Genomic DNA, 25,581 nt, shown 5'->3' with positions numbered 1-25,581 from the left:
ACCCAGATCTACACAGCTTGAATAAGGTGGTTGTATCATACACATTCAGACCATGTTCTGGGATGTACCTGAAGCAGGAATTCACACAATATCAACATTCAGTATCAAAACAACTCATTCAGAAAGGCCAGCCTTGTTTACATATTTTAATCTGTGTGTTTCAGCGGCTCTGTACCTTGCATTCCTGAGTGTTAATTTTGGTCTCCTCTGCATCTCTGGTTTAATATACTTAATAAACAGGGTCTTTGAATTTGCATTTTTTGTTTGTCTTTTGAGGATGGTAAACCATAGGAAGAGCAGTTGATCACTTTCTTTTGTTCTGCATCTCTGTCTTTTCCTCCAAGTCTTCTTTTTTATCTGCTTCCATTTCTTCTGGGCTCTGAAATTAATGCATATGGCAGCTTGAAAGCTTTATATAAATGCATGTACATTAAATATGATGATGTATGAAAATTACAGGATCAAAGGTAAGCAACCTTTGAAAATCAATTCTGTGCACACTTACTTGGTTGCAAACTTTTGGCCATTGCAGTACTTTTGCTTTCAAGTAATTGTGCATGTACTGCAAACCTAGAAGTGCTTCTATGACTACTATTGAACATGTCCAGCCCAATGCTACAGAAATTAGGAACACTGGGAAGAAAAGTCCATGGAATTCAAAAAGTCTTGAAGTCTTTGTAAGTTCAGTGGAATAATGCCTCTGACTACCAGTTACAGGAGAGCAAAGATGGGAGAGAAGCATGGCTGTATTACCTGCTTGGGGACCCACCCTGGGAAGCTCACCTGCTTGAGGACTTCCCAGGGGCAGCTGGAAGGCCACTGTAAGAAACAAGATGCTGGACAAGGTGGATGAGATGGCCTTTGGCTTGATCCTGCAGGGCTTTTTGTATGTACTTTATGCTTACTCCCTTGTAAGTATGCATAGGATATCTCAAAATCCTTCCTTCTGACCCATAGCAGCTGCTAGGGCTTACACAGGGGAAAGGGGATAAATGTCCCCTTACCTCAAGGAGACCTCCAGGAGCTAAAATTCCCCTGTGGTACACAATGTAGCCCACAACAGTGCCACTGTATCACCACATGGGAAATTTAGTTAGAATTGGGCTATTCATTAGTATTAATATTATATATTAATTGTATTATATTAATATTATAGTATTAATACTATAAGTACCTGAAAGCATTTTTTCAGCTTTAGCATATACTTTAGCATGTGGGCTTTTTTTCCTCCAGGCTGGTGCATTATATGCTGATGTACATCGCTCTGTAAAGAAAAAAAAAGATTATTTTATATGTTCATCAATAATTGCCATTCTACCATGCTGGTAAAAACAAACGAATGACACACACACGCACATACACAGAGTCCGTTATGGTATCACACAAATCACTTTGAAAAATGCCTTCACCCCAGTGGAAGGTGCATTCATTTGGTGTGGAAAATTAGTTGCAACATTCAAATACACTGTGCCAGAGGACCAAGATTATGCAAAGAAAAAACAGATGGGGCAGGAAGGCAAGTACAAACAAATGAGCCAAATGTAATAATTAGGAAATGGCTCTGTTCCAGAAGGATTCAAATCTTGGGAATAAAACAAATAGTGAAATAAAAAGAATAAAAAGATGCTGGTGTCTATACAATGAGATCAGAATACTTGGCTTTTAAGTTAGAACATAGCAAACTTTAATTTATACATTTATACATTTCCCCTGACACTTTTAAACACACACACACTTGTATGCATATTTAACGCAGCATGTAATATCACAAATAATTATTGGTTACTCAGATGATGGTCTCTAGAAATACTGCTGTGAAAGACAGAATGTACATAAGGTCAATGGAAAACTGCTCCTAACATGTCCCTGCATGGCCTAAAGATGGGAGAAGGCCACTCATTAGTGTGGGGAGCGCTAAGCAAGTATGGATGGAAATGGTGCAATATCAGAAGACCATTGTAACCAGAGCTGGTACCAGAACTGATGCAGCACCAGGTCAAGTTGTAACTGGCTATAATCAACCAAAATTGGAGCCAGGATGGCATAGTGGTTCAGGAATTGGACTAAGGGCCCAGTCCTATCCAGCTTCCCAGTACTGATGCAGCAGTGCCAATGAGGCATGCGCTGCATCCTGCAGTGGGAGGGGCAGTCACGGAGGCCTCCTCAAGGTAAGAGAACATTTGTTCCCTCACCTTGGGGCTGCATTGAGGTTGCATCAGTGCTGGTAAGTTGGATGAGATTTGGGCCTTACACCTGCAAGAGCCAGGTTCAAATCCCTGCTCAGCCATGAAGCTTCCTGGGTGACTTTGGGCCAGTCACCATTTCTCAGCTTCACCTACTTCGCAGGGTTGTTGTGAAGACAAAAGGAGAGGAGGAACTATCTACACCATCCTGAGCTCCTTGGAGGAAGGGCGGCATAAAAGCATGAAAAATAAATAAAATGCCAAAGCTTATGCTTAAAAACATAACAGTCCTGCTGAATCAGGCCCATCTAATCCAGCTTCATGTATCTCACAGTGGTCATCAAGATGCTTCTGGGAACACACAAGACATCAAGAGACCTATATCCTGTTGCCACGTCCTTGCATCTGGCATTCTGAGACAGGGTACCTCTAAAACCAGGAGGTTGTGTATAACCATCATGGCTTGTAATCTGGAATGGGCTTTTCCTCCATAAATATGTCCCTTGGACAGAAATGCTTGTTACTAGACATGTTTCTGCGAGACTGTAAAAAACATGAGCAACACAAAGTTCCACATAGGAGTGCTATACAGGTATTATGAAATTGTGGAGAGTCTTAATGGTTTAAGAATACATGAGTGTGCACCAGCAAGGCAAGCCCCACTGCTATGCGCTCTGTGTCCTGCCAAGACAAACATTCATAGTTCTCCTCTTGCAGTTTCCCCAAACTGCATTTTTATGACCCTCAGCAGTGATTTTGGTGGGTCTTTGGAGAGGAGAGGTGGGGTCAGGATGCTTACAATATAGCACAAGCATAAGTCAGGTTGCTACCCAATATTGATTTGTATGTACACGACAAGTACTTTTCCTCAGTAATCATACAGATTGAATGATGGATATTAAAACATTTTGAAACAGAGATGTAAAGATCATTCCTATTAAGATGGTTTTACTGTTTTCTTTCTAACTCAGAGCCCAATCAGAGCCTGATGATGGTGAGGCTCTTGTGACAGCACTGACTGCTGTAAAGCAGTCAGTGCCTGTCACAAAAGGGGCTCTGACAGCACACTGCTGGGAGCACCAATGGGAAGGCCTGCACCTTCCTGAAAAAGGTGACAGCTCTCTGGGGCAGGTAAGATGACAGTAGAGGCAGGAGAGGGTGGCAGGAGGGCAGAATGGAGGCGAGAAGGGGTGTGCAATGGGGTGGGGAGGCCACAGGAGTGGGAGGATCCATCACGGAAGGCCCGCGCCGGATCTTATCCCCTCCAGCAGCAGCTTCCTCGTGCCCTTTCTCTCCTTGGACTTGCGCCAGCAAAGTCACCAGTGCAGGTCCTAGGAGACCAAATGCGGGTTGAGAGGCTTACATAGGGATAAGAGGATTACCAGTCCTCTTTCCCTGTTGAAGACTCCTGCCTGCCCCCATGGAATGCAGCGTTGCCACTTTTGCATTACTATGATGGTGGTGAGAGGGTTTAGTGAGATCAGGCTGGCAGTTTAGTTTAACACTACATAATCTTATTGACAATAATACACTCTCCATCTCCCCACTGGGTACAGTACCTTGCCCCAGACAGAGATCCTATCACACTAGATCCTCACCTGTAGGTATATTCATCTTGGATTCTTTGGGGGTGGCAGCTTTGCCACAGGGCAGATTTGATGACCTTCCAGTTGTTGGAGAACTCAGGGAAATGCTCCTCCCATTGGCTCTCTGAGAAGGAACATAAGAAGCATTCTCGGCATTCTTGCTTTGATCATTTTGATGGACATGCCCTTTACCTTTAGGGTTTGAAGTATGCACTGCTGCAAGAAATAATACAAGAATCAATGTTTCCCCCAAACCTGCAAGAAGCTACTCAGTGCTCAATGTAAAGGAGACATATATGGGGCGTGAGCAGGAGCCAAGGTTCAAAAATAGAGCTTGCCCCTTTAAGAGATTGCCTCTGATTATATGAACAGGTGAATTCTCTACGAAAAATAGTTTCTTAAACTACCTTTTGCGGTCAATGGTGTGGAAAGGTTTTTGGGATCCTCAGACATCCACTTCTTTTTCTTCACTCCTTTAAAATGGTGCTTCTTTATGCCTTCAGCGTGGCTTGTAGCTAAAGAAAACAAAAAAGGATAAGATAGACTGTCAAAGAAATAAAGCCTGGGTACCCTAGTGACCCTGAGATTGCTGTATTCTTATGCAGATCTATACTATATGTCACAGGCTTTTCCATTGCATTTTAACATCCACATATTCTGAGTGTAACCATTTTTGTTTTGTTTTGTTATAAGCCTGGGTAAATTTTCTTCTCATTTTGGCATGAATTAGTGTCTTCATAATGAACATCCAAGTTCTATTACTAGGCAGGGTGATGTATTGCAGGGTGCTTAGATTACAGTGTTTTGGGGACATATGATTTTGGAGAATTGGAAAATCAAAAACATGCTTTATGCACAAGATTTTGGAAAAAACAAGCACACTTTGCATGTTTTATTTTATGTTATAGGTGTGTTCCAAATAAGGTGGTGGAATAGTCTCTGTAATTATGGAAGCAAATAAAGCTAAAAAAAAAACAACAACTTTGCACACCTTTGTGAAAGCGTGCACCCCAAGACAACCTGCCTTAATAAAGAAAAGAATCTTTAATCTGGAAGCTGCTAGCATTTGAGTGTGTGAGTTCTCCAAGTCAGAATCTCAGGGAATAGCTGGTTCCCCAACAACACTATTCACTTCCCAGAGAAGTCTAATTAAGAATTTGTAGGACTGGTTCATAAACTCACTGAGGATCTAGCATGCATGGCAACGTAACGTCTCCCATACTGCATCAATGACTAGGGATGCCATGCTAAACAAGCTTTCTTGGGAGTAAGCCCGACTGAACACAAAGGGATTTACTTCTGAGTAGACATGCATAGGATTGTGCTGTGAGCGTGTCTAGCCTGTATACAGGTCTTATCTGCATAATCATTTTCCCAGGCCCCATTTGCTGACATGGTAGTTCAGGTAAATTGTGGCTCTAACCCCACAAATTAATTTATTTGCAGGGGTAACTTGCTGCCATTTGCCAGTTTCTCCATAATGTATACTTGATACTCAGCTAGGTATATCCATGACACACAGGAACACAGAGGCTCAAAGTCCCAATGTATTATTTAAAAAGTTATGGACGGAAGTACCTGAAACAAGCCATTCACTCAAACAAGGTGTGCGAGAAGGCACACCACGAATAATAACTGCATGTATTAACGTGAAGCAGGATGTCCTGGGTTTGATGCATCTAGAGACTGCGTTTGATAAATCTATAGAGGGCTAATTGTCCTGCCAGTGTCTTCCACCTGCAGGTCTGCTCAAGATACTCTTGAATGACTGAACTGGAGGGAGTCCTATGGTGTCCAACACAACCACTTAGGCTGATACAGAAATCCTTTGGGTATTTGTTCCTGTGATAAATAGCACTATATGAAAATTCCAACCAATTACTTCACACAAGGAAAGAGAGTCTACTATGTGATGCAGTAGTCATCTGATGAGCTGCTCAGCACCACAATCCCTTCCTAGCCTCTTGGGAAGTCAAAATGTTTCACTGCATCATAGGACCGTAAAAATGATCATGGTAATTAACTGGCTGATCCTGCCTCCACTGAAATCAGTACCCAGCTTATGTTGGCACCAAAGAGAGTAGCACATGCCATCACTCAGAAAAAATACAATGAGTGTTAACTGCGATAAGCAAATGGAATTAACCACCAGTACAGCTGAAGTCTCTTGCACACATTATAGTCAAAGCACACCAACATCCTGTCAAAATGCAACTTTTAAATTGCAAAAGAGAAGCAATGTATAGTTTTTAAAAATTAAAAAAAAAATTTAAAGAAAAAAAGATGAGAAATGAACACTGAACACCTTTAATGTTTGAACACTTTATCATGGTAAATTCTTTTTGCCCTCTGAACACTTTGCTTTGCATCTCTCCAATGAATATTCTTCTCTGTGGCAAATAACCATCACCTCCTATGAAAAGAAAGAATGATCAGAGAAAATAAATACAAACAGAAAGGGATAATCAGAGGGGTGCTGCAAAAAGCTATATTAATAAGAGGTGCTTTTTCACTTATGTACTGATGACAACAAAAAAGAAAATTGAACAGCAATTCTTTGCTCTAGCTAAAGTATTCCCCAGCAAATCATTCAAAGATATTATTTGTCCTAGTTAATGAGAGTAACCATGTGGTAGTGTTGGTGGAGTACCTTCTTTCATGTATTCATTTCCATCTCTTTCCAGTCCTAGAGTCTGCACATCTCACTGTGCAGAGATGTGTATGTTCATACTTTCTGCAATCTCACCATGCAAGTGTGTAATTGGAAACTGGGAGCAAAACTCAGTATTCTGAAAATCTCAATCGTAATCTTCATTTTTCTTTTAAGTAAGTGGGTTCTGAAATAAGGCTGAAGATGTATGGTTACCACCGCTGAGATTTGCAGAACTGGAAAAGGCTGAGTAGAACTTCCCTAGGACAGAGATTGGGACCTGAGTACAAACAATAAAGTAGGTGCATTTTCTTGACTATGGGTGCAATCCTAACTCCTTATGTCAGTGCTTTCCAGCACTGGCATAGCAGTGCCAATGGGGCATGTGCTGCATCCTGCAGCTGGGTGTCACTCACGGAGGCCTCCTCAAAGTAAGGGAATGTTTGTTCCCTTACCTCAGAGCTGCATTGCCCTTATGTCAGTGCTGGAAAGCACTGACATAAGGGGTTAGGATTGCACCCTATGAAAAGAATTGTAATATTGATCGTATTTTTTTAAAGCACTTACCTCCATTTTCAAAGGCGCTATGATCAGATCTGGATTTACTGTCTAGTGACGCAGTTATCTTTGTTTGCCTTTCTACAATATTGAACTTAGATGGAACCGCCACACCATCACCTAGAAGGGAGAGACAGAATCCATGAACATTTAATGCTGTTTTAATACTTGGAATTTTCCTTGTATCAATTACAACAATGTAGATTATTACCTAGCTATTAGGCAAACCACTATTAGTCTCAGCTCCCACTGCCATCCCCATCCCCTGCCCCACTGACATATGGATATAAAAATACTGGCTTACCTTATAGAGATATTATAAGCATTGCTTTGAAGACTTAGAAGATACTATAAACTAAATGTTATGATTTCTGAACTCTCTTACTGTGGACACCCCAATAATAAATAAAGCAGGATATTCAGAGACAATTCTTTCTTCACTAATGAGAGAAGGTGAGAATACTAAAACAGAAGAAGGCAAGGAGGAAGAGTAGATTGGAAAAGGACTGGGAGATGGAATAGCAGACATGATAAGGAGAAGAGGGAAAGGAGGGGAGTCCTTAGTACCACAACTGAAACCTTTCTTCAGGCAAGGAAAGTGTTGCCCCCATCAAGAAGAGGAGCCCGTAGATCCCAGGAATAATCCCACCCTCTGAGAGTGCTGGTGGAAGTGGGGAGCTTTTTACAGTAAGAAACAAGGTAGCCAGGCCAGAAGGCCCTTTTGGCCAGACATTCATACTCCTCCTCCTCTTCGCTCTGACTCAGAAGAAGATCCATCGGACAGGCCTGAATGGCATAACTGCTGGATCCACCAGATGTTCAAAGACACCTGGGCCAAGACTTTGTTATTGTTATCTGCTTTCCATAAGAGACAATAAACCTCTTCTGAGCAAGGCCTTGATTAATTGCTGCCTGCCAACTGAAAATGTCCTACTTCAGCCCCTATGATGCGAACCTCCCCCTTAGATAAGGACTTGAGGGGGTAGGGAGAGCCTCAGCTACTCATATTAGCATCTCACCACTGACACTAATCATGTGAGCATCCTGGAATAGCCAGGACATAAATCACTCTAAAATAAAGCAGCAATACTCTCATTTGTCATGATTAAACTCTGACACTGGAAACTCCATCTAAAACACTGTGCTAGATAACTCCAAGCTACTTCTTCAGGCTCTGTGAACTAAGTTCATAAAATGAGGAGTCGTAGTTATTCATTCCTAAACAAAACAGCAGCAACAGCCTTAGCACCGAAACACAACAGTCGTGTATCCTAAGCACACCTAAATCATATGCTTATGGGGCTTTATTTCAAGATAAAATAAACGAAGGAACCTGCAAGTTACCCCCCACAGTCTCAATGTGACGTGAGCCAGTATTCCTTCTACACATATTTAATATAAACCAGAGACCAGTTCCCTAGGCCTTCCCTCTGCGCCCAGGAGCAGCTGGTCATGCAGCCAACAATGTGGCTTCTCCATCTCCTGCCATGTTAAAATGTGTATGCATGGATGCTACTCCAGAAACTGAGCATGACCAACAGACAGAAATCTCACATCAGCATCAATGCATATGTTGTTTTCGAAGTGAACATTTTTAAAAGAACTTTAAAGCTCTGAAATTAAAAATTCACTACTGCTCAAGTCCTTACCTTCTTGTAAATCTCTTCCAGTCTCCATGGGTTTCAAGATCTCGCTGTCCAGCACTGAAGGTGTGTTTTTTGGTAAACTGTTTTCCTGAGAAGTCTGAATTCTGTAGTATTCTCCTGACCCAAAGCCGGGAAGAAAAACAAACATTTTACCATAGTGATATCAATTTAAGAAAAAAATAAGGAACAAAAATAAGATTCTTACCAGATTTATAACACACCTCTTTTATTGCCTTTTCTTCTTCTATGTCTTCTGGAGTCTTAGACAATAAATAAGATGCATCTGCAGGAAACATTTAAAAAAAAAATACAGGTACATCTAAGTACGGGTCCTGCCAAATTCCTTCCTACACCACAGAAATCAAAACTGAACCACAGTTGTATTTACAATGCAAATTATAATATAACTAGAGTTGTTTAATTGGGAATGAAAAAGGTTGTTTAATAACGAATTAATATGTATCACTCCTTTGGTGGAGAAACTCAACTTTCTATTTTCAAAATTCTTGTTAAAAGTTGCATATTCACTTTACATTGGATGTTTTAATAACAAATGACTCATCATATCCAGCCCCGTGTATTTATAGAGAAGAATGATATTTTACCCACTCCTTTAGCAGTGGTTCTCAGACGTTTAGCACCAGGACCCGCTTTTTAGAATGAGAATCTGTCAGGGCCCACCAGAAGTGACGCCATGACCAGAAGTGATGTCATCAAGCAGGACCATTTTTAACAATCCTAGGCTGCAATCCTACCCACACTTACCCAGGAGTAAGTCCCATTTACTATCATTGTTAAAATAATTTACGTAGTAGCTTGTTAAAAGTACAGGTTTGTAACACTTCCCAAAATGCAGTAACATACTTGTAGTATCAAGTCCAATATATTAAAAATAAAATATTGAAATGAATGGGGACCCACCTGAAATTTGCTCACAACCCACCTACTGGGTCCCGACCCACAGTTTGAGAAACACTGTCTTAGAGGGAATAGGTACAGTACAGTAACATGCTAGGCTGGTCACAATACCACTTGCAGCCCAACAAACAAGGTTTAGATCACAATACTTTGGAAGAAGCTTGAAAATATCACTGCAGGGATTGCAGAAAATTCAAACAGAATCCATAATGATAAAAAGAGATCCTAATTTTCAAGCCAACCTTAACCCTAGGAAGATTTGAATTATTGAAAATGTTAAATAGGCAGACATTAACGCCCAATAAAGTGGTATTTACATTTCTCCTCTTGTTCTTCTTCGTCATCATCTTCAAGATTGATTGTAATAATCAGTGGAGGATGAATAGGTCTTAATGTGCTTTCTTGAGCTTTTGTGGAATCTTGATTTGGGACAGGATGCAAAATCCCTTCCTGAACTTCCCTTTGCAATGTGGAATCTATAGGAAGGAACTTTTAGTTTATAATATGGTTGTCCTAGATCTATGCTGTACAATCAGCTGAATATAACTTTCTTCTCAACATACTGCACTCATGTACAAAAAGGAACCACAGATACTATAGGTGAATTTTATTACTAGGATTATTAGCCAGTTAAAGTTGACCAATTAGCTAACCAATTTTATGAGATTTAGGGCACAATCCTAACCAGGTCTACTCAGAAGCAAGTCCTAATTTGTTCAATGGGGCTTACTCTCAGGAAAGTGTGGTTAGGAGTAAGTGGTTAGGAGTAACACACTTTCCTGGGAGTAAGCTCTATTGAACACAATGGAACTTACTTGTGAACAGACATGCACAGGATTGTGCTCTTTGTCAATTAATTGATTATACAAAACAGGAAACAGCAGCTAAATTAGATGGGGGTGAATCTTCTAAATGGTACTCTGGCTGCTTGGGAGCCACTTTTCCATAAGTAGCTTCCAGCTGCTATAATACTTAATGACCTACCAGATACAAGAAGGTTAATCTTTTGAATTCTGAGTGTGATATCAGCATCCTGTTGAGAGGGGGCCACCAATTTCATAAAAATGCACATGAACACATCTACTACTCCTATGGCTGTGTTATGTACATTTAAACATAAGCATTTAAATATCAGCCAAGCTGCACAGGAACCGCTCACGGACAAGTCTAGAGCAGTGGTTCCCAAAGTCCTCCTTAGGAGGAAGGAGCAACAAAAGTATTTGGTGAGGTAGGGGAATGCAGTAACACGATCCCCAGCATTGCACTGCTGCTGCCAGTGACAGGAGGGTTTTGTTTTTTTAAAACTTTGCTCCAGCCAGAGCTGGAGTCCTGGGAGTTCCAAGGGGTCTGGGGAGCCCACTGCAGAGCTCCCCAAGCCTCTGTAATTGTGAAAAAAGAAAAAAGGACCTGTTTTGCAATGAAAACCAGAAGTGCCTTTCAACCCCCATCCCATCCCTGGTAGCAGTGCAATCCTGGGGATGATTGCACTTTAATCCTCGGGATTGCACTGCTGCCTTCCCTCCCTCCCTTGCCCCTTAAAGGGACATGGACAAGTGCTTCCCTGGCTGGTGGGTCGTGACCCACTAGATTGGGAACCACTGGTATAGAGTAACATTTAAAGGACCCAGCAGACTGTGAGTTAAAGGGAATTCTGGTTAATCTTAAATTATGGTTGGTAGTGACAAACTGCTAGCAGTGGTTAAGGGTGAGAATTTGTATGAGGAAGAGGACATGTGTTCCCAAGACTGCGTTGTACTTTGTTAACAGAAGTTAACTGTAAGCCAGTGTTATGTCTTCACTGGCTCCAAGATAATTAAAAGTCATTTACTAATTCTGACCCAAAATCATAGTTGCCGCAATTTACAAACACTTCCTTGTTCCAAGCATGTCTTTCTTCAAAATACTGATCTCATGCTATCAGTAATTATTTGATTTTTCTCTGTAAACCGCTTTGTGAACTTTTAGTTGAAAAGCGGTATAATAATAATAATAATAATAATAATAATAATAATAATAATAATAATAATAATAATAATAATAATAATAATAAAGGGCAGGAGGTCTGGTCTAGAGGGTAGAGCCTCCGTCTGCCTGAAGATAATATCCACAAGGTCGCCAGTTCGAGGCCACCGGCACCGTGCGACCTTGAAGCAGCTGGCAAGCTGCAGCTGAGCTGTTCCATCTGCTCGGAGCGTGGGAGGATGGAGGCCAGAATGTGAAGCCAGATCGGAACAAAACACCTGAATGTAGTGGTTCTTGAAAGAAAGAACCTTCTTTCAAATTGTAAAAATCCCTATTTAATAAGGGATTTAAATAAAAAAGCCTGCCTATGTAAACCGCCTTGAATAAAGTCTTGAATAAAGACCAAGAAAGGCGGTATATAAATACCTGTTGTTGTTAATGCCCCAGCCAGCCAAGGGCTGTGGCATTATAATAACATCCAGCTACCAAACCCAATCCAACCTGAACCTGCACTTGAAGTGACACTCAAATTCCTTCCTTTTCCTTTTGATGTACCTGTCATGTGCTCCGTGACCCCTCACCCCTGCCATCCCCTTTGCTGCCCCGTTTGGTCGGCTTAGAAGAAGCAGTGAAGGAGGAGAGGAGGTGATGGTGGCCGGACGGTGGCAAAAACACCCTCTGGCTGGCAAAAACACAGTATCTGGCTGCAGTGCTGGTGTCAGGCCTCCCCAGCCCACCTGCCCACAGTCCTCTCCTTACCTTGTTCCTCCTCCTTGATCTGTCACTCTGTTCTGAAACAAAGCTGCAGAACAGGGCTGGAATGAGAAAGCTGGAGAAACAACACCTGACTTCCAAAAAAGGAAGGGTTTCCTGAAAGTGGGTCGGTACTTTTTCCAGATCCATTTCAAAACACAGAGCTTCAAAGGGAGGAGGAAGAGGTACACAGAGGGCAAATGGGGACAAGGTCGGGTGGCTGCATATGTAGCTGTGCCCATCTTCTGCTCAAAACACCTTGCATCATGGGTGGGCTGGCCCTGCCAACTTCCTTGTATGATGGTGTCTGTAATACTTAGTACTGGAACACATTTCTTGTTTTTATTTCAATGCCAAAATATTGAGAAAACATTTTTACTCACCACTACTAGGTGGTAAAAAAAGTCCATTTATATTACGAGGTTTTCTGTGATGGAAGACACAACTGATCCTTACACAACCTAGAGGCTGTGTTTCCCAGAAGCAGGAGATGCTGTTGTATTTTTGCTACAGGAAAAAAAAAGAAAGAAAATGGATGATTTAATACGTAAAGCTTACAAAACTCTAGATAAAGTCATGGAGAGAATGTTGGAATCAATCAAAACAATGAGGAAGAGACCCGAGAAGCAGAGCTTAGAACCCAAAGGTGGCTCTTAGATTTCTCAACAGAAACCTGAGATACAAAGAGACACACAAAAATATGGCCGAACTGAAAACGTTTGGGTTGGTTTTCCCACTAGGTTCTGCACAGGCAGAAATGTATCCACCCAGCTGCAAAACCGGTATTAGAAGAGAACAGAGTTTCTGGCTCTGTTATGTAAGCTATACATTTGCTGCACATACTAGATTGGACCAGAGGGCCTGTCTGCAAATTGTAGAAGTATTCTGTTCACGGAGGGGCTCTTTGAAACCTTGTCTCACAGCACTGAGTAAGAAAAGAGACATGAACCGTCCGATCCTATCTAAATCCCCATGTGGTGATGCAATGGCATGAGTGTGGGCTATGTAGCATCTCACAGGAGCATTTTTGGCTGCTGGAGATCTCCTTGGGGTCAGGGGATATTTGTCCCCTTGACCCTGGGTAAGCCCTAGCAACCAACGACGCAAGACCAAACTGATCCATGTCTGTGGAAAGGGGGTTGGATACAGAACATGTCATTGCAATCCATCCAGCCCCCTTCCTGGGCCAGATCCACCCATCCCTACCACCACTGCCACCACGTTCCACCTCCCTCATCTTGTTCAACCCTCTCCCCGCACCCCTGCGCTGCACTTACCTGTTCTGGTGGGCCTCCTGATGATTGCCAGTGCCAGTGGGAAGCTATGGCCTTCTCACCAGCATGGCTGAGGCTTGCAGTGTTGCAAAGCATTTTACGGCACTTTTGTGACAGCATGCACCAGCAGAACGCACATTCCGCTGGCACAGGCTCTCATTAGGATTGAGCCATAAATCCAAAAATAGTTTTTTTTTTCTGCCAATGCAACTGCCTATTCAACTACTTGCCCAAAAAGAAGCATGAGACCTGCTAACAAGCATTCCTGTTGCAGCAGTACATGAACTGTTAGTGTTTGCATAAAAATATTAGTGTCTATTCTCCCTCCACACATGGTACTTTGGATCCAACATATTGCTGTTCTCTTTGCTATCTGGAAAGACATCCCCCCCCCAGTTCCCTTTAAAGCAGGGGTGGGCAAAACATTTTGGCAGGAGGGCCACATCATCTCTCTGACACTGTGTTGGGGGCCAGGAAAAAAAAATTAATTTACATTTCAAATTTGACTAAATAGTTTACATAAATGAATACATTAGAGATGGAACTTATATGAATGAATGAATTTTACTGAGCTTATTTATAACACACATGAGAACTGTAATACAGTGTAGTAGTGCAGAGGCGCTGGGCTTCAAAGCTTCAGGCAAGACATGGCAACAATTGACAGGCACGCCCGCCTGCCCCCCCCCCCCCGGTTCGAGGCACACCTCAGTACGGGCTTTGCTCATGAGAAGCTGAGAGCATGAGGCCCAGGGCAGGAAAACAGGATGAGTTATGGCTTTTTAGATAAGGGTTAGCGCTCAACTGTTAGGAATGTGTTTTTCCCTGAGAAAAGAGTGTCTTGTCAGTGGCTGAGAGCAACTGGAGCCTGGTTGTATATTGTTTTATGAGACTGTAATAAAAGCCTGGGGCTAGCTCGGAAAAGCAGCAGCTCTAGCTCCTCGCACTCAAGCTGACACCCTGGCCTCTGTGTCTTCATTGTGTCATTGCTTCAATACAGAACATATAGAATCACATGAGAACTATGAGCTGTTTGCCACACACCTCTTGCACAGTGAAAACATATAGACCAAGCCACAAACACACGGAGACCTAAGCAGTTATAGGTTAGCACAGGCTTCAACAGTCTCCGATGGGCCAGAGGCTCATTGGAGACTGGGGACTCCCTGTGGGCTGGATTGGGGGGTCCCCGAGGGCCACAAATGGTCCCTGGGCTTGGTTTTGCGCACCCCTGCTTTAAAGCACTCAGTTTCTAAGGCTGGAATCTTGCATCCCTTGAAGTGAATGAACCTTTTGCAATTAAATATAGTAAGGTTCAGGGTTTTATTTTTAAAAGCTCATTTTTCTTGTTTGCACTCACCACAATCTGAAAAGGAACTGTTTCATTATCTCATCGCAAAGAGGAGGGATATGGAAACACAAAACTAAACTAAACAACAAAAGGAGAGACCCTTATAATTCAATGAATTCATATAGTGTTTTAAGGCTGGTAGAAGGTATGAATTGTGCTATATGGCTCAATCCAAATTATGCCATTATGCTGGCATAACACACTTTCACACTTACACTGTCACAAATGTGACAACATCAGAGAATGTGGCCTAGCCGCTGCTGGAGGCAGCAGTAGCTGGGTCTGCGTGGCAATGGTCTGCAGATTCCTGCTGCTTCATGTAAAACCACACAGGGCCTAGGTGGGAGGAGGGGCAAAACATGACAAGGGGTGGCCAGAACGGGAAGGAGAAGGGGTAGGGCAGAGGGCGGATTGGGACTGTGAAGGAGGACAGATTCAGCAGCAGCAGTGCCCACTGAATTCTAACCCCTTTCCCAAGCCTGATCTGCCTTTGGGAGTCAACACAATACTGCTGGTGCGGGTCTGGGTTGACCCACTGAGTTAGCAGGGCTTACCCTGGAGGAAGGGAACAAATGACCCCGAGGAGGTTTCCTAAGGCTGAAACTCCCCTTTGGGATTCAGCAGATGCCACAATGTGCCACTGAATCGCCACATGGGAAGTAAGGTAGGATTGGGCTGCCAGTTGTTACCTTTAGTGATAGGTATAGGATTATCTCCAAACCGATATCTGAGAATTACAAGAACACTGTAGCTGACATGAAAATAGGATGTCACATTTGGTGAAGCAGAGCTGAAGGACAAACCATACATCGCTTTAGCTCAAGAGAGGAATAAGACACTTCAATGAGCTTGTCATTTTCTACCTGTATTTCCATATGTCTAAATTTGCAAAGTTGATGGGAACTTCTTCCCTCTCTCCATAATGAGCACACGGTGTCACTGCCAATGGCTTTTTCACAGTGACGGAATTGACACTTTGATCCCTGAATAGGGAAGAAAGAGAGGTCTGAATCTCAAGCGTGCAATATATTCTTTCATTCATTCACTTCTATCCTGCCTTTCATCAAATAGTCCCAAGGCAGCTAACAAAAACATAAAAATGTAAAAAAACCAAAAACATTAGCAATAAAGTCAAATTAAATAATTGAAAGCAGTAATTTTAGAAAGCCAAAAACTAAAACATTCTAGCAGCATTAGATAGAGAAACAAGTCAGCCATGAAACTTCCTAGTCAATCCTATCCAAGTTTCCAGTGCCAATGCAGCCGCAGTGTAGCCCTGAGGTAAGGGAACAAACACTGCCCTACCTTGAGGAGGCCTCCATGACTGACTGCAGGATGCAGCACATGCCCCACTGGCACAGCTATGCCAGTGGTGGAAAGTTGGTTAGGATTGCGCCCTAAATAAATAAAGAAATAAGCTTGGAGGAATAGATGAGTCTTGAGCAACTTGTTGAGAGCAAAGAGAGAGTGGGCATCCTGAATCTTCTGAGGTAGGGAGTTCTACATGCAGGGCTGATGTAGAACTGTCACAGAGAAAGCTGTGCAGGCACACAAATGGTGTTGCACTCACTGTAAACATAATTAGAAGAGTCTCCCTGCCCTCTCTAAAGATCTTAACAAACAGGTAGGTTATTCCTATGGCAGCAAGCAATCTTTGAGGGCCTAAATCATAGAGGGCTTTAAAGGTAATGACCAGCATCTTGAACTGGACTGACAAACAGGTGGGTGAGACCATGCAGGTTGGCAGGAATAAGCTCCATACGGCTGCCATCAGCAACCGAACTGCAGCATTCTGAATCACTTGCTGTTTTCCAATACTTTTCAGGGTCAGCCCCATATAGAGCATGTTGCAACAATCCAATTGATCTGTGACTAAATCATGGGTGACTGTGGCCAGATGTGCTTCCTCAAAGAAGGGCCGCAGCTGGTACATTACGTTTGTTAAAAATACTTCAATAAAAGGTGAGGGTGGCATTTGTCTTGAATATTACTATGGTGGCATATTCCAAGCAATGAGTGAATAAGCCTCAGAACAACCGTCTCGCTAGCACAAGTGAGGTGAGTTACAAAGAACTTCCCGTGGAATAATCTTGTTAACAATAGCCCAGTAGTAGAGTACAGGCTGTGGATGTACAAGGTCTCTTTGGTTCAATCCTTAACATCGCCAATTAAAAGATCAGGTAGCACATGCTGGGAAAGAAATATGCTTGAGAACTATTGATTGTCAAAGTAGATAATATAGTTTGCCTAGACTGTTTATCTGATATATGGTTCAATCCTCTTGCCAGCAGAGACTGCCTTATGGCAGTTGTTAAAAATTCTAGCAGCAGGCAAAGCCATGGACAGCCAGAGTGCTGAGGGTAGGTTGCAGTGGCCCCTACATATGGCTGTTAGCCTGCCAACCCAGTTAAGCAGGTGGGGGAGGCAGAATGAGGTGGGGGAGGGTGGAATGGGGTGGAGGAGGGCAGAATGAGGCAGTGACAGAGGCAGGGAGAAGGGCAGATTGGATCCAGGAAGCGGGCTGGTTTGACAGTAATGGCATCCACTGAATCCCCCTTCCTGAACCCGATCCACCTTCCTGGGTCAACTCGTACTTATGCCAGCTATTTAATTGGCACAGGTCCAAGTAGATCTGTCTGCACCTTGAAGCCTTACCCCCAGGTAAGGAAAAAAAAAAAATGTTCCCTTACACAGAGGAGACCTCTGGGACTGTCTCTTCCCACAGGATGCAATGCAAGCTGTTGTGGCACCGTTGCATTGGCAGGGGGAGAGCATTGGATTGGCCTGTCCATAAAAGTTCTATATGTTAAGCAAGCACTGCTACTATGCAACATCTGTTCATCTGAACTGAGTAGAACTTATAACAATACGTGATGAATAGTGCCTAGTGGATACAATGCACATCCATTAATGCCATCTAGAGATGCCCTATTGCCTGCAAACTGCCCTATTGTCTATGAAATGTGGGTTTCTGCTGAAATGTGGGTTTCTAATGCTTCAGGATAATTCTGTAACTGGTATATCTAGTGCAACATAATAGGAGAGGAAATCAACCCCATACTAATTTTCTGCCTAATGCATAGCTTGACTTTTTATTAAATCTATTTTATTATGTACAATGACCTTCAAGAACTTTATGGAAAATAATCTGAGAGGGGGCTTTCCTGGCAATACGTGTTGGGCATTTTGTATTAAGGACGAGAACTAGTAAGTAAGGTAAATAAAGCAAATATTACTGAAACACTGTAGTTAAACCTAAACCTACTGTGCTAGCCCTAGAATTTCTCATGGCTTGGGGAAGTGGGGACTGCATAACACTATCATTGATGCAAGTGATTAAAAATTGTGCAGTATTTACCTTTACACAGGTTGTATAAAAATCGCAAAGGCAGTCATCCCCAGCTTCTGCCATGGTCATCTCTTGTGCTGCTACTCCACTGTCTTTAGAAAGGTCTCAGTGTAAATGTAAGAACTATCAAAGGAAGAACATTCCCTTTGTTCTGAATATGGATGAGTTCAGAATCTAAATTCTATTTCCTCTTAAAGGGAGACCTCCGGCTGAAAGCTTTAGTCAAAAATCTACTTATACTAATGGTAAAACAGACGGTACCTTCTCCAGGTTTGTCGAAGTGCTCACAAATTGAAAGTGGTTGCTAGACAGTGCACAAATTCAAACTTCCAGAATTTCTGTCATTGTTACCTTAGTTCTTATGACATCATCACAAAGGACACCATACGACCCCTCAAACTGGGAGTGTTCGCTTATTTTCATCACTCCTATGTGTATTAAAACAGGAAGAGGACAGGTATTTCCATGCAGTCGAGAGATTGCTCCAGTCAACAACTACAGTACCAGAGTGATATCAAGAGCAGCCCACAGCAGCGAGTCGGAAAACACTGCCGTGTCTGAGAAGGATATCTGACCTCTGGGCCATCTCTCCTGGATGCGGCTGGACTACTTTTAGCTGTGTGTTACAGTCAGGTCACTGCCAGGAGTGCTGTTTTGGCTGATCTCTTCTTTTGGCGTCCCCCTTTCTCTTTGGCCAGTGAGAGGGGGTAGAATGGTTAAGGTGGAAAAGTTGGTTCTCTCTTTTTGGCCAACCAACATTTCTCTCCTTTAAACCTGAACCAATTCTGATTGCCACATTTTTGGTTCAGTTCTGGTTGCCACAACTCAAAAAGGACATAGTGGAACTGCAAAAGGTACAGAAGAGAGCAACCAAAATAATTACTGGGCTAGGGGACCTTCTGTATGAGGAAAGACTACAGCCTTTAGGCTCTTTGGCCTTGAAAAAAAGGTATCTGGGGTTGGGGGACATGACTGAGATGTACAAAATTATGCCAGGAATGGAGAGAGGGATATATTTTTTTTTCCTCTCACACAAGACCAGAGTCAGGGGACATCCACTAAAATTGAGTGCTGGGAGAGTTAGAACAGACATAAGAAAATATTTCTTTACCAGGTGTGTAATTAGTTTGTAGAACTTCTTGCTACAGGATGTGATGATGGCATCAGGCCTAGATGCCTATAAAAGGGGATTGGACAGATTCCTAGAAAAAAAGTCCATCACATGTTACAAGCCATGATAGGTACAACCCCTGCTAACTGGGTAAGAGGCACTTTTTCAAGTGGGTGCTCCTCTTTTTAGCAGGGGGAGAGTAACTGGCCCACCTCACCCCAGCAGTGTCTTTTCTCGTGGCTGTCTGCTGGTGTTTTTTTGCATCTTTTTAGAATGTGAGCCCTTTTGGGACAGGGATCCATTAGTTATTTGATTTTTCTCTGTAAACCGCTTTGTGAACTTTAGTTGAAAAGTGGTATATAAATACTGTTAATATTAATATTAATATATGCAACCTCCTGGTTTCAGAAGTAGGCTACCTCAGAATGTCAGGTGCAAGGGAGTGGCAACAGGGTGCAGGTCTCTTATTGTCTTGTGTGCTCCCTGAGGCATCTGGTGGGCCACTATGAGATACAGGAAGCTGGACTAGATGAGCCCCCTTTGGCCTGATCCAGTGAGGCTCTTCTTATGTTCTTAAGAATGTGTGTGAGGGAGGTGAAATAGGACAAATGAGAATTATTGAAGAATGATCATCTGATGACATTTGTGTGTGGGGTGGGGACTGTAATATAGTGTAACTGTTGAAGTGATCGTTGAGAAAGAGTGCTTAGTGGTTTGTACTATGTGTTTAGGAGGAGGAACCTGGGAGGCATACTGAGGATGATAGGCAGGGGGAGATATGAGCTGGAGATGGCCTTCCAGAAGAACAGACACATCATGCTTATTCTCCCTTCTGGTCCAACCTTGGTTTTCTTGGGTATCTAGATATTATGCGTCCTGGCTTGAAGATGCTACTGCTAAATGCCTAGTCAGTAAATTGGGGGGGGGGGAGAACCTGAGCCATCCAAGATCTTATTTGAGATGAGCATGTCAGCCTAGAAGGACTTGCAGACAATCTGTCCAAACATGTACTCCCTCCCCCAGGAAACCCAGCAGGTTCCTATGCTTTTCTTTCAGTTGACTTTCTCTTGAGTTCTCTGATTTTTAGTGATTGATTCATTGATTATTCTGTGCCTTTTTATTCCCTTGCCTCTTTTTGGGTTGCTTTTGATTAACTGGAATTTTTATTGTTTTTAAAAATTGTTTTATATTGTGGGTTGTAAGCTGCCTTGGCGTTTCTTTTATTGGAACCAAAAGGCAGTGTAGAAATATTTTAAAATACTACACATCAATAGGCAATTCAAATGAACAAGCCAAATAAAAATCTCCTCCCCTAAGCTGCTATGAGACAAGAAGGGGGGAAAAGTGAGTACTTTGGTTTTTTCCTTTTCTGAGGTTAACAGTAACTGTGGTGTACAGATGGGAGGAGGGAATTTAAGGCATGAGGAAAGGTTTAACAATTATTCCCTAGGTGCAGTGGCCTGATCCAAATGGGGAGAGAGTACAGGTGCTTTTCATGAAAGTATAAGACATGGAGGAGATCTAATCACACAGATCTTTCCCATTCCCACATTATAGCCATCGGTGAACCATTAATGTTGCTCCCCTGTGCTTAAGTGGATATTTCCCCATGATCTCCATATGATTCTATAGGACTCCACTTGTAGGGATAAGGTTTTGTGGCCTACGAAAGGCATGAAACCAGCCTACTGCCAGCTACAACTATTTTTAGCTACAACAATTCAAATTGCTTCTGCAAATTCATAAGGCCGGCTTACCCTAATAGCTCTTGTAGTTGAATGGCACCAGATGTTCCTTCCATAAATAAAACCATGAAGATGTGACCTAAGAGGATACAAGTTGATTTTTTAAAATTTAAAAACATATTCATATCTGCCATTAGCATCAATACTGCATACATTTAATAATCAATAAGTACTTTAGGCACCTTGATGTACTCACTCCAATAGGTGATAGAGTTAAAGGAAACACTTTTATAATAAATGAATAAGAAGTTCATAAGGGGAAAAAAAAGTCATCTGAAGCAGCCCACCATTCTGTAAAAACATCTTGCAATGCTGGTGCAGGGGAAAATATCAGCATTAATTAAATAGGGTGGCACCCACCTTTCGCTTTTCTCTGAAGACTTCTTACATTAGAAAGCATTCTTGTTCTGGAGGAAGAGAAATGCCCCACATTTCAACTCTGGTGGTATACCAGGACAGGCCCTATATTCCAGGGCCTGACACTGTTAAATCGGACTCCCTATCTTTGCTGCTTAGTATTTGCCTTGTTACACTTTATGTGAGCTGCAAGAATTGCCCTTCTTCAGCATTCAGGTGTGTTCATATACACACCTTTAGCAACTGGCCTCTAAAAGTTCCATCTCAGAACAGGGAGCAGGTTATTGCTTCCAGCACCAGTGAATGCACATGCATGACTACTATTATAGGATTGGTTTGTTTGATTAGTTTAGTATTGTTGTTGTATTGCTAATTGGAGATTAACTTTTCCTCTCTCTCTCTCTCTCACACACACACACACACACACACACACGGAGAGAGAGAGAGAGAGAGATTAGCAGATCCCACTGACTCTAGGTCTGTTTCAAACTGTTGTTAATCTAATGTAGGGCCCATTGGATGTTTCCTGTATATCTTTAACTAAGAACATCCCCTAGACGGGACCCCTTCTCCAGGGGATGGGCCCATATCCGAACGCACTCGGGATACTCCTCGGCGGGAGGGGGGTCGGGGGCTTCTTGTAGTGGGGGATTCGATTATTAGAAACATAGAGAGGGGGGTTTGTGACGGATGTGAGGACCGCATGGTGACTTGCCTGCCTGGTGCAAAGGTGGTGGACATCACTTCTCGTCTAGACAGGCTGGTAGACAGTGCTGGGGAGGAGGTAGCGGTTGTGGTGCATGTCGGCACCAACAATGTGGGCAAGTGTAGCTGGGAGGTCCTGGAAGCCAAATTTAGGCTTTTAGGCAGGAAGCTGAAAGCCAGGACCTCAAAGGTAGCATTCTCTGAAGTGCTACCTGTTCCACGCGCAGGGCCAGCTAGGCAGGCGGAGATCAGGGGTCTCAATGCGTGGATGAGACGGTGGTGTAGGGAGGAGGGGTTTAGATTCGTTAGGCACTGGGGAACGTTTTGGGACAAGCGGGGCCTGTACAAGAGGGACGGGCTCCACTTGAACCAGAATGGAACCAGACTGCTGGCGCATAACATTAAAAAGGTGGCAGAGCAGCTTTTAAACTGATCCCTGGGGGAAGGCCGACAGGAGCCAAAGGGCATCCGGTTCGTGGCTCTTCATCCCTATGGGATGAGGATGGGGAGGTTAGAGAACAACAAGACAAAGGCAGAGTAGGAGAAGAAATTGGGAAAGGTAGCGTGATGGGATGTGATAGACAGTTTGGCACAATGAGAGGATGCGGGGACAAAGGAGCGAATAAGCAGCCCATCCTGGGGCATTCCATGTACAAATGCTTTTATGTGAATGCCCGAAGTCTACGAGCAAAGGTGGGAGAACTGGAATGTCTGGTGACAAGGGAAAATATTGACATAGTGGGCATAACGGAAACCTGGTGGGATGCGGAGAATCAGTGGGATACCGCAATCCCGGGCTATAAACTCTACAGGAGGGACAGGCAGGGGCATGTTGGAGGTGGGGTGGCCGTTTATGTTAAGGAAGGGATAGAATCCAGCAAAGTAGAGATTGAAGGTGGGTCTGACTCCACCGTAGAATCTCTGTGGGTTAAATTACCAGGCTTGTGCAGCGATGTAATACTGGGGGCGTGCTATCGTCCTCCAGACCAGAAATCTGATGGGGACCTTGAAACGAGGAAACAGATCAGGGAGGTGACAATGAGGGACAGGGTTGTAATCATGGGGGACTTCAACTATCCTCATATTGACTGGGTCAATTTGTGTTCTGGTCACGATAAGGAAACCGGATTTCTTGACGTGCTAAATGACTGTGGCTTAGAGCAGCTAGTCACGGGGCCCACCAGAGGGCAGGTGACTCTGGATTTAATATTGTGCGGTACACAGGACCTGGTTAGAGATGTAAATGTTACTGAGCCATTGGGGAACAGTGATCATGCTGCAATCCGTTTTGACATGCACATTGGGTGAAGAATACCAGGCAAATCTCTAACAAAAACCCTTGACTTCCGACGGGCGGACTTCCCTCAAATGACGAGGCTGGTTAGAAAGAGGTTGAAAGGGAGGGTAAAAAGAGTCCAATCTCTCCAGAGTGCATGGAGGCTGCTTAAAACAACAGTAATAGAGGCCCAGCAGAGGTGTATACCGCAAAGAAAGAAGGGTTCCACTAAATCCAGGAGGGTGCCCGCATGGCTAACCAGCCAAGTTAGAGAGGCTGTGAAGGGCAAGGAAGCTTCCTTCCGTAAATGGAAGTCTTGCCCTAATGAGGAGAATAAAAAGGAACATAAACTGTGGCAAAAGAAATGTAAGAAGGTGATATGGGAGGCCAAGAGAGACTATGAGTAACACATGGCCAGCAACATTAAGGGGAATAATAAAAGCTTCTTCAAATATGTTAGAAGCAGGAAACCCGCCAGAGAAGCGGTTGGCCCTCTGGATGGTGAGGGAGGGAAAGGGGAGATAAAAGGAGACTTAGAGATGGCAGAGAAATTAAATGAGTTCTTTGCATCTGTCTTCACGGCAGAAGACCTCGGGCAGATACCGCTGCCCGAATGGCCCCTCCTGACCGAGGAGTTAAGTCAGATAGAGGTTAAAAGAGAAGATGTTTCAGACCTCATTGATAAATTAAAGATCAATAAGTCACCAGGCCTGATGGCATCCACCCAAGAGTTATTAAGGAATTGAAGAATTAAGTTGCAGATCTCTTGACTAAGGTATGCAACTTGTCCCTCAAAACGGCCACGGTGCCAGAAGATTGTAGCAAATGTCACGCCTATTTTTAAAAAGGGAAAGAGGGGGGACCCGGGAAACTATAGGCCGGTCAGCCTAACATCCATACCGGGTAAGATGGTGGAATGCCTCATCAAAGATAGGATCTCAAAACACATAGACGAACAGGCCTTGCTGAGGGAGAGTCAGCATGGCTTCTGTAAGGGTAAGTCTTGCTTCACGAACCTTATAGAATTCTTTGAAAAGGTCAACAGGCATGTGGATGTGGGAGAACCTGTGGACATTATCTATCTGGACTTTCAGAAGGCGTTCGACATGGTCCCTCACCAAAGGCTATTGAAAAAACTGCACAGTCAGGGAATTAGAGGACAGGTCCTCTCCTGGATTGAGAACTGGTTGGAGGCCAGGAAGCAGAGAGTGGGTGTCAATGGGCAATTTTAACAATGGAAAGAGGTGAAAAGTGGTGTGCCCCAAGGATCTGTCCTGGGACCGGTGCTTTTCAACCTCTTCATAAATGACCTGGAGACAGGGTTGAGCAGTGAGGTGGCTAAGTTTGCAGACGACACCAAACTTTTCCGAGTTGTAAAGACCAGAAGTGATTGTGAGGAGCTCCAGAAAGATCTCTCCAGACTGGCAGAATGGGCAGCAAAATGGCAGATGCGCTTCAATGTCAGTAAGTGTAAAGTCATGCACATTGGGGCAAAAAAATCAAAACTTTAGATATAGGCTGATGGGTTCTGAGCTGTCTGTGACAGATCAGGAGAGAGATCTTGGGGTGGTGGTGGACAGGTCGATGAAAGTGTCGACCCAACGTGCGACGGCAGTGAAGAAGGCCAATTCTATGCTTGGGATCATAAGGAAGGGTATTGAGAACAAAACGGCTAATATTATAATGCCGTTGTACAAATCTATGGTAAGGACACACCTGGAGTATTGTGTCCAGTTCTGGTCACCACATCTCAAAAAAGACATAGTGGAAATGGAAAAGGTGCAAAAGAGAGCGACTAAGATGATTATGGGGCTGGGGCACTTTCCTTATGAGGAAAGGCTACGGCGTTTGGGCCTCTTCAGCCTAGAAAAGAGACGCCTGAGGGGGCACATGATTGAGACATACAAAATTATGCAGGGGATGGACAGAGTGGATAGGGAGATGCTCTTTACACTCTCACATAACACCAGAACCAGGGGACATCCACTAAAATTGAGTGTTGGGCGGGTTAGGACAGACAAAAGAAAATATTTCTTTACTCAGTGTGTGGTCGGTCTGTGGAACTCCTTGCCACATGATGTGGTGCTGGCATCTAGCCTAGACGCCTTTAAAAGGGGATTGGACAGGTTTCTGGAGGAAAAATCCATTACGGGCTAC

The 25,581-nt window shown here is 43.3% G+C and overlaps 1 protein-coding gene across 1 annotated transcript; it reads right to left on the bottom strand.

Moving 5' to 3' along the window:
- Positions 1-353: 353 nt before the first annotated feature.
- C7H12orf50 (chromosome 7 C12orf50 homolog) lies at positions 354-18,293 on the bottom strand. Its single transcript, XM_066634555.1, has 12 exons — positions 18,240-18,293; positions 15,745-15,864; positions 12,640-12,763; positions 9,859-10,017; positions 8,829-8,906; positions 8,627-8,740; positions 6,987-7,097; positions 6,075-6,182; positions 4,177-4,284; positions 3,782-3,985; positions 1,175-1,264; positions 354-379 (listed from the first exon to the last, which is right to left on the bottom strand). Exons 1-12 carry the CDS (start codon positions 18,291-18,293, stop codon positions 354-356), a joined length of 1,296 nt encoding a protein of 431 aa, XP_066490652.1.
- Positions 18,294-25,581: the final 7,288 nt, after the last annotated feature.

Source organism: Tiliqua scincoides, chromosome 7, assembly GCF_035046505.1.
Source record: "Tiliqua scincoides isolate rTilSci1 chromosome 7, rTilSci1.hap2, whole genome shotgun sequence".
Taxonomy (NCBI): domain Eukaryota; kingdom Metazoa; phylum Chordata; class Lepidosauria; order Squamata; family Scincidae; genus Tiliqua; species Tiliqua scincoides.
The sequence above is the reverse complement of the archived record's forward strand: the minus strand, read 5'-3'. Positions and strand labels throughout refer to the sequence as shown.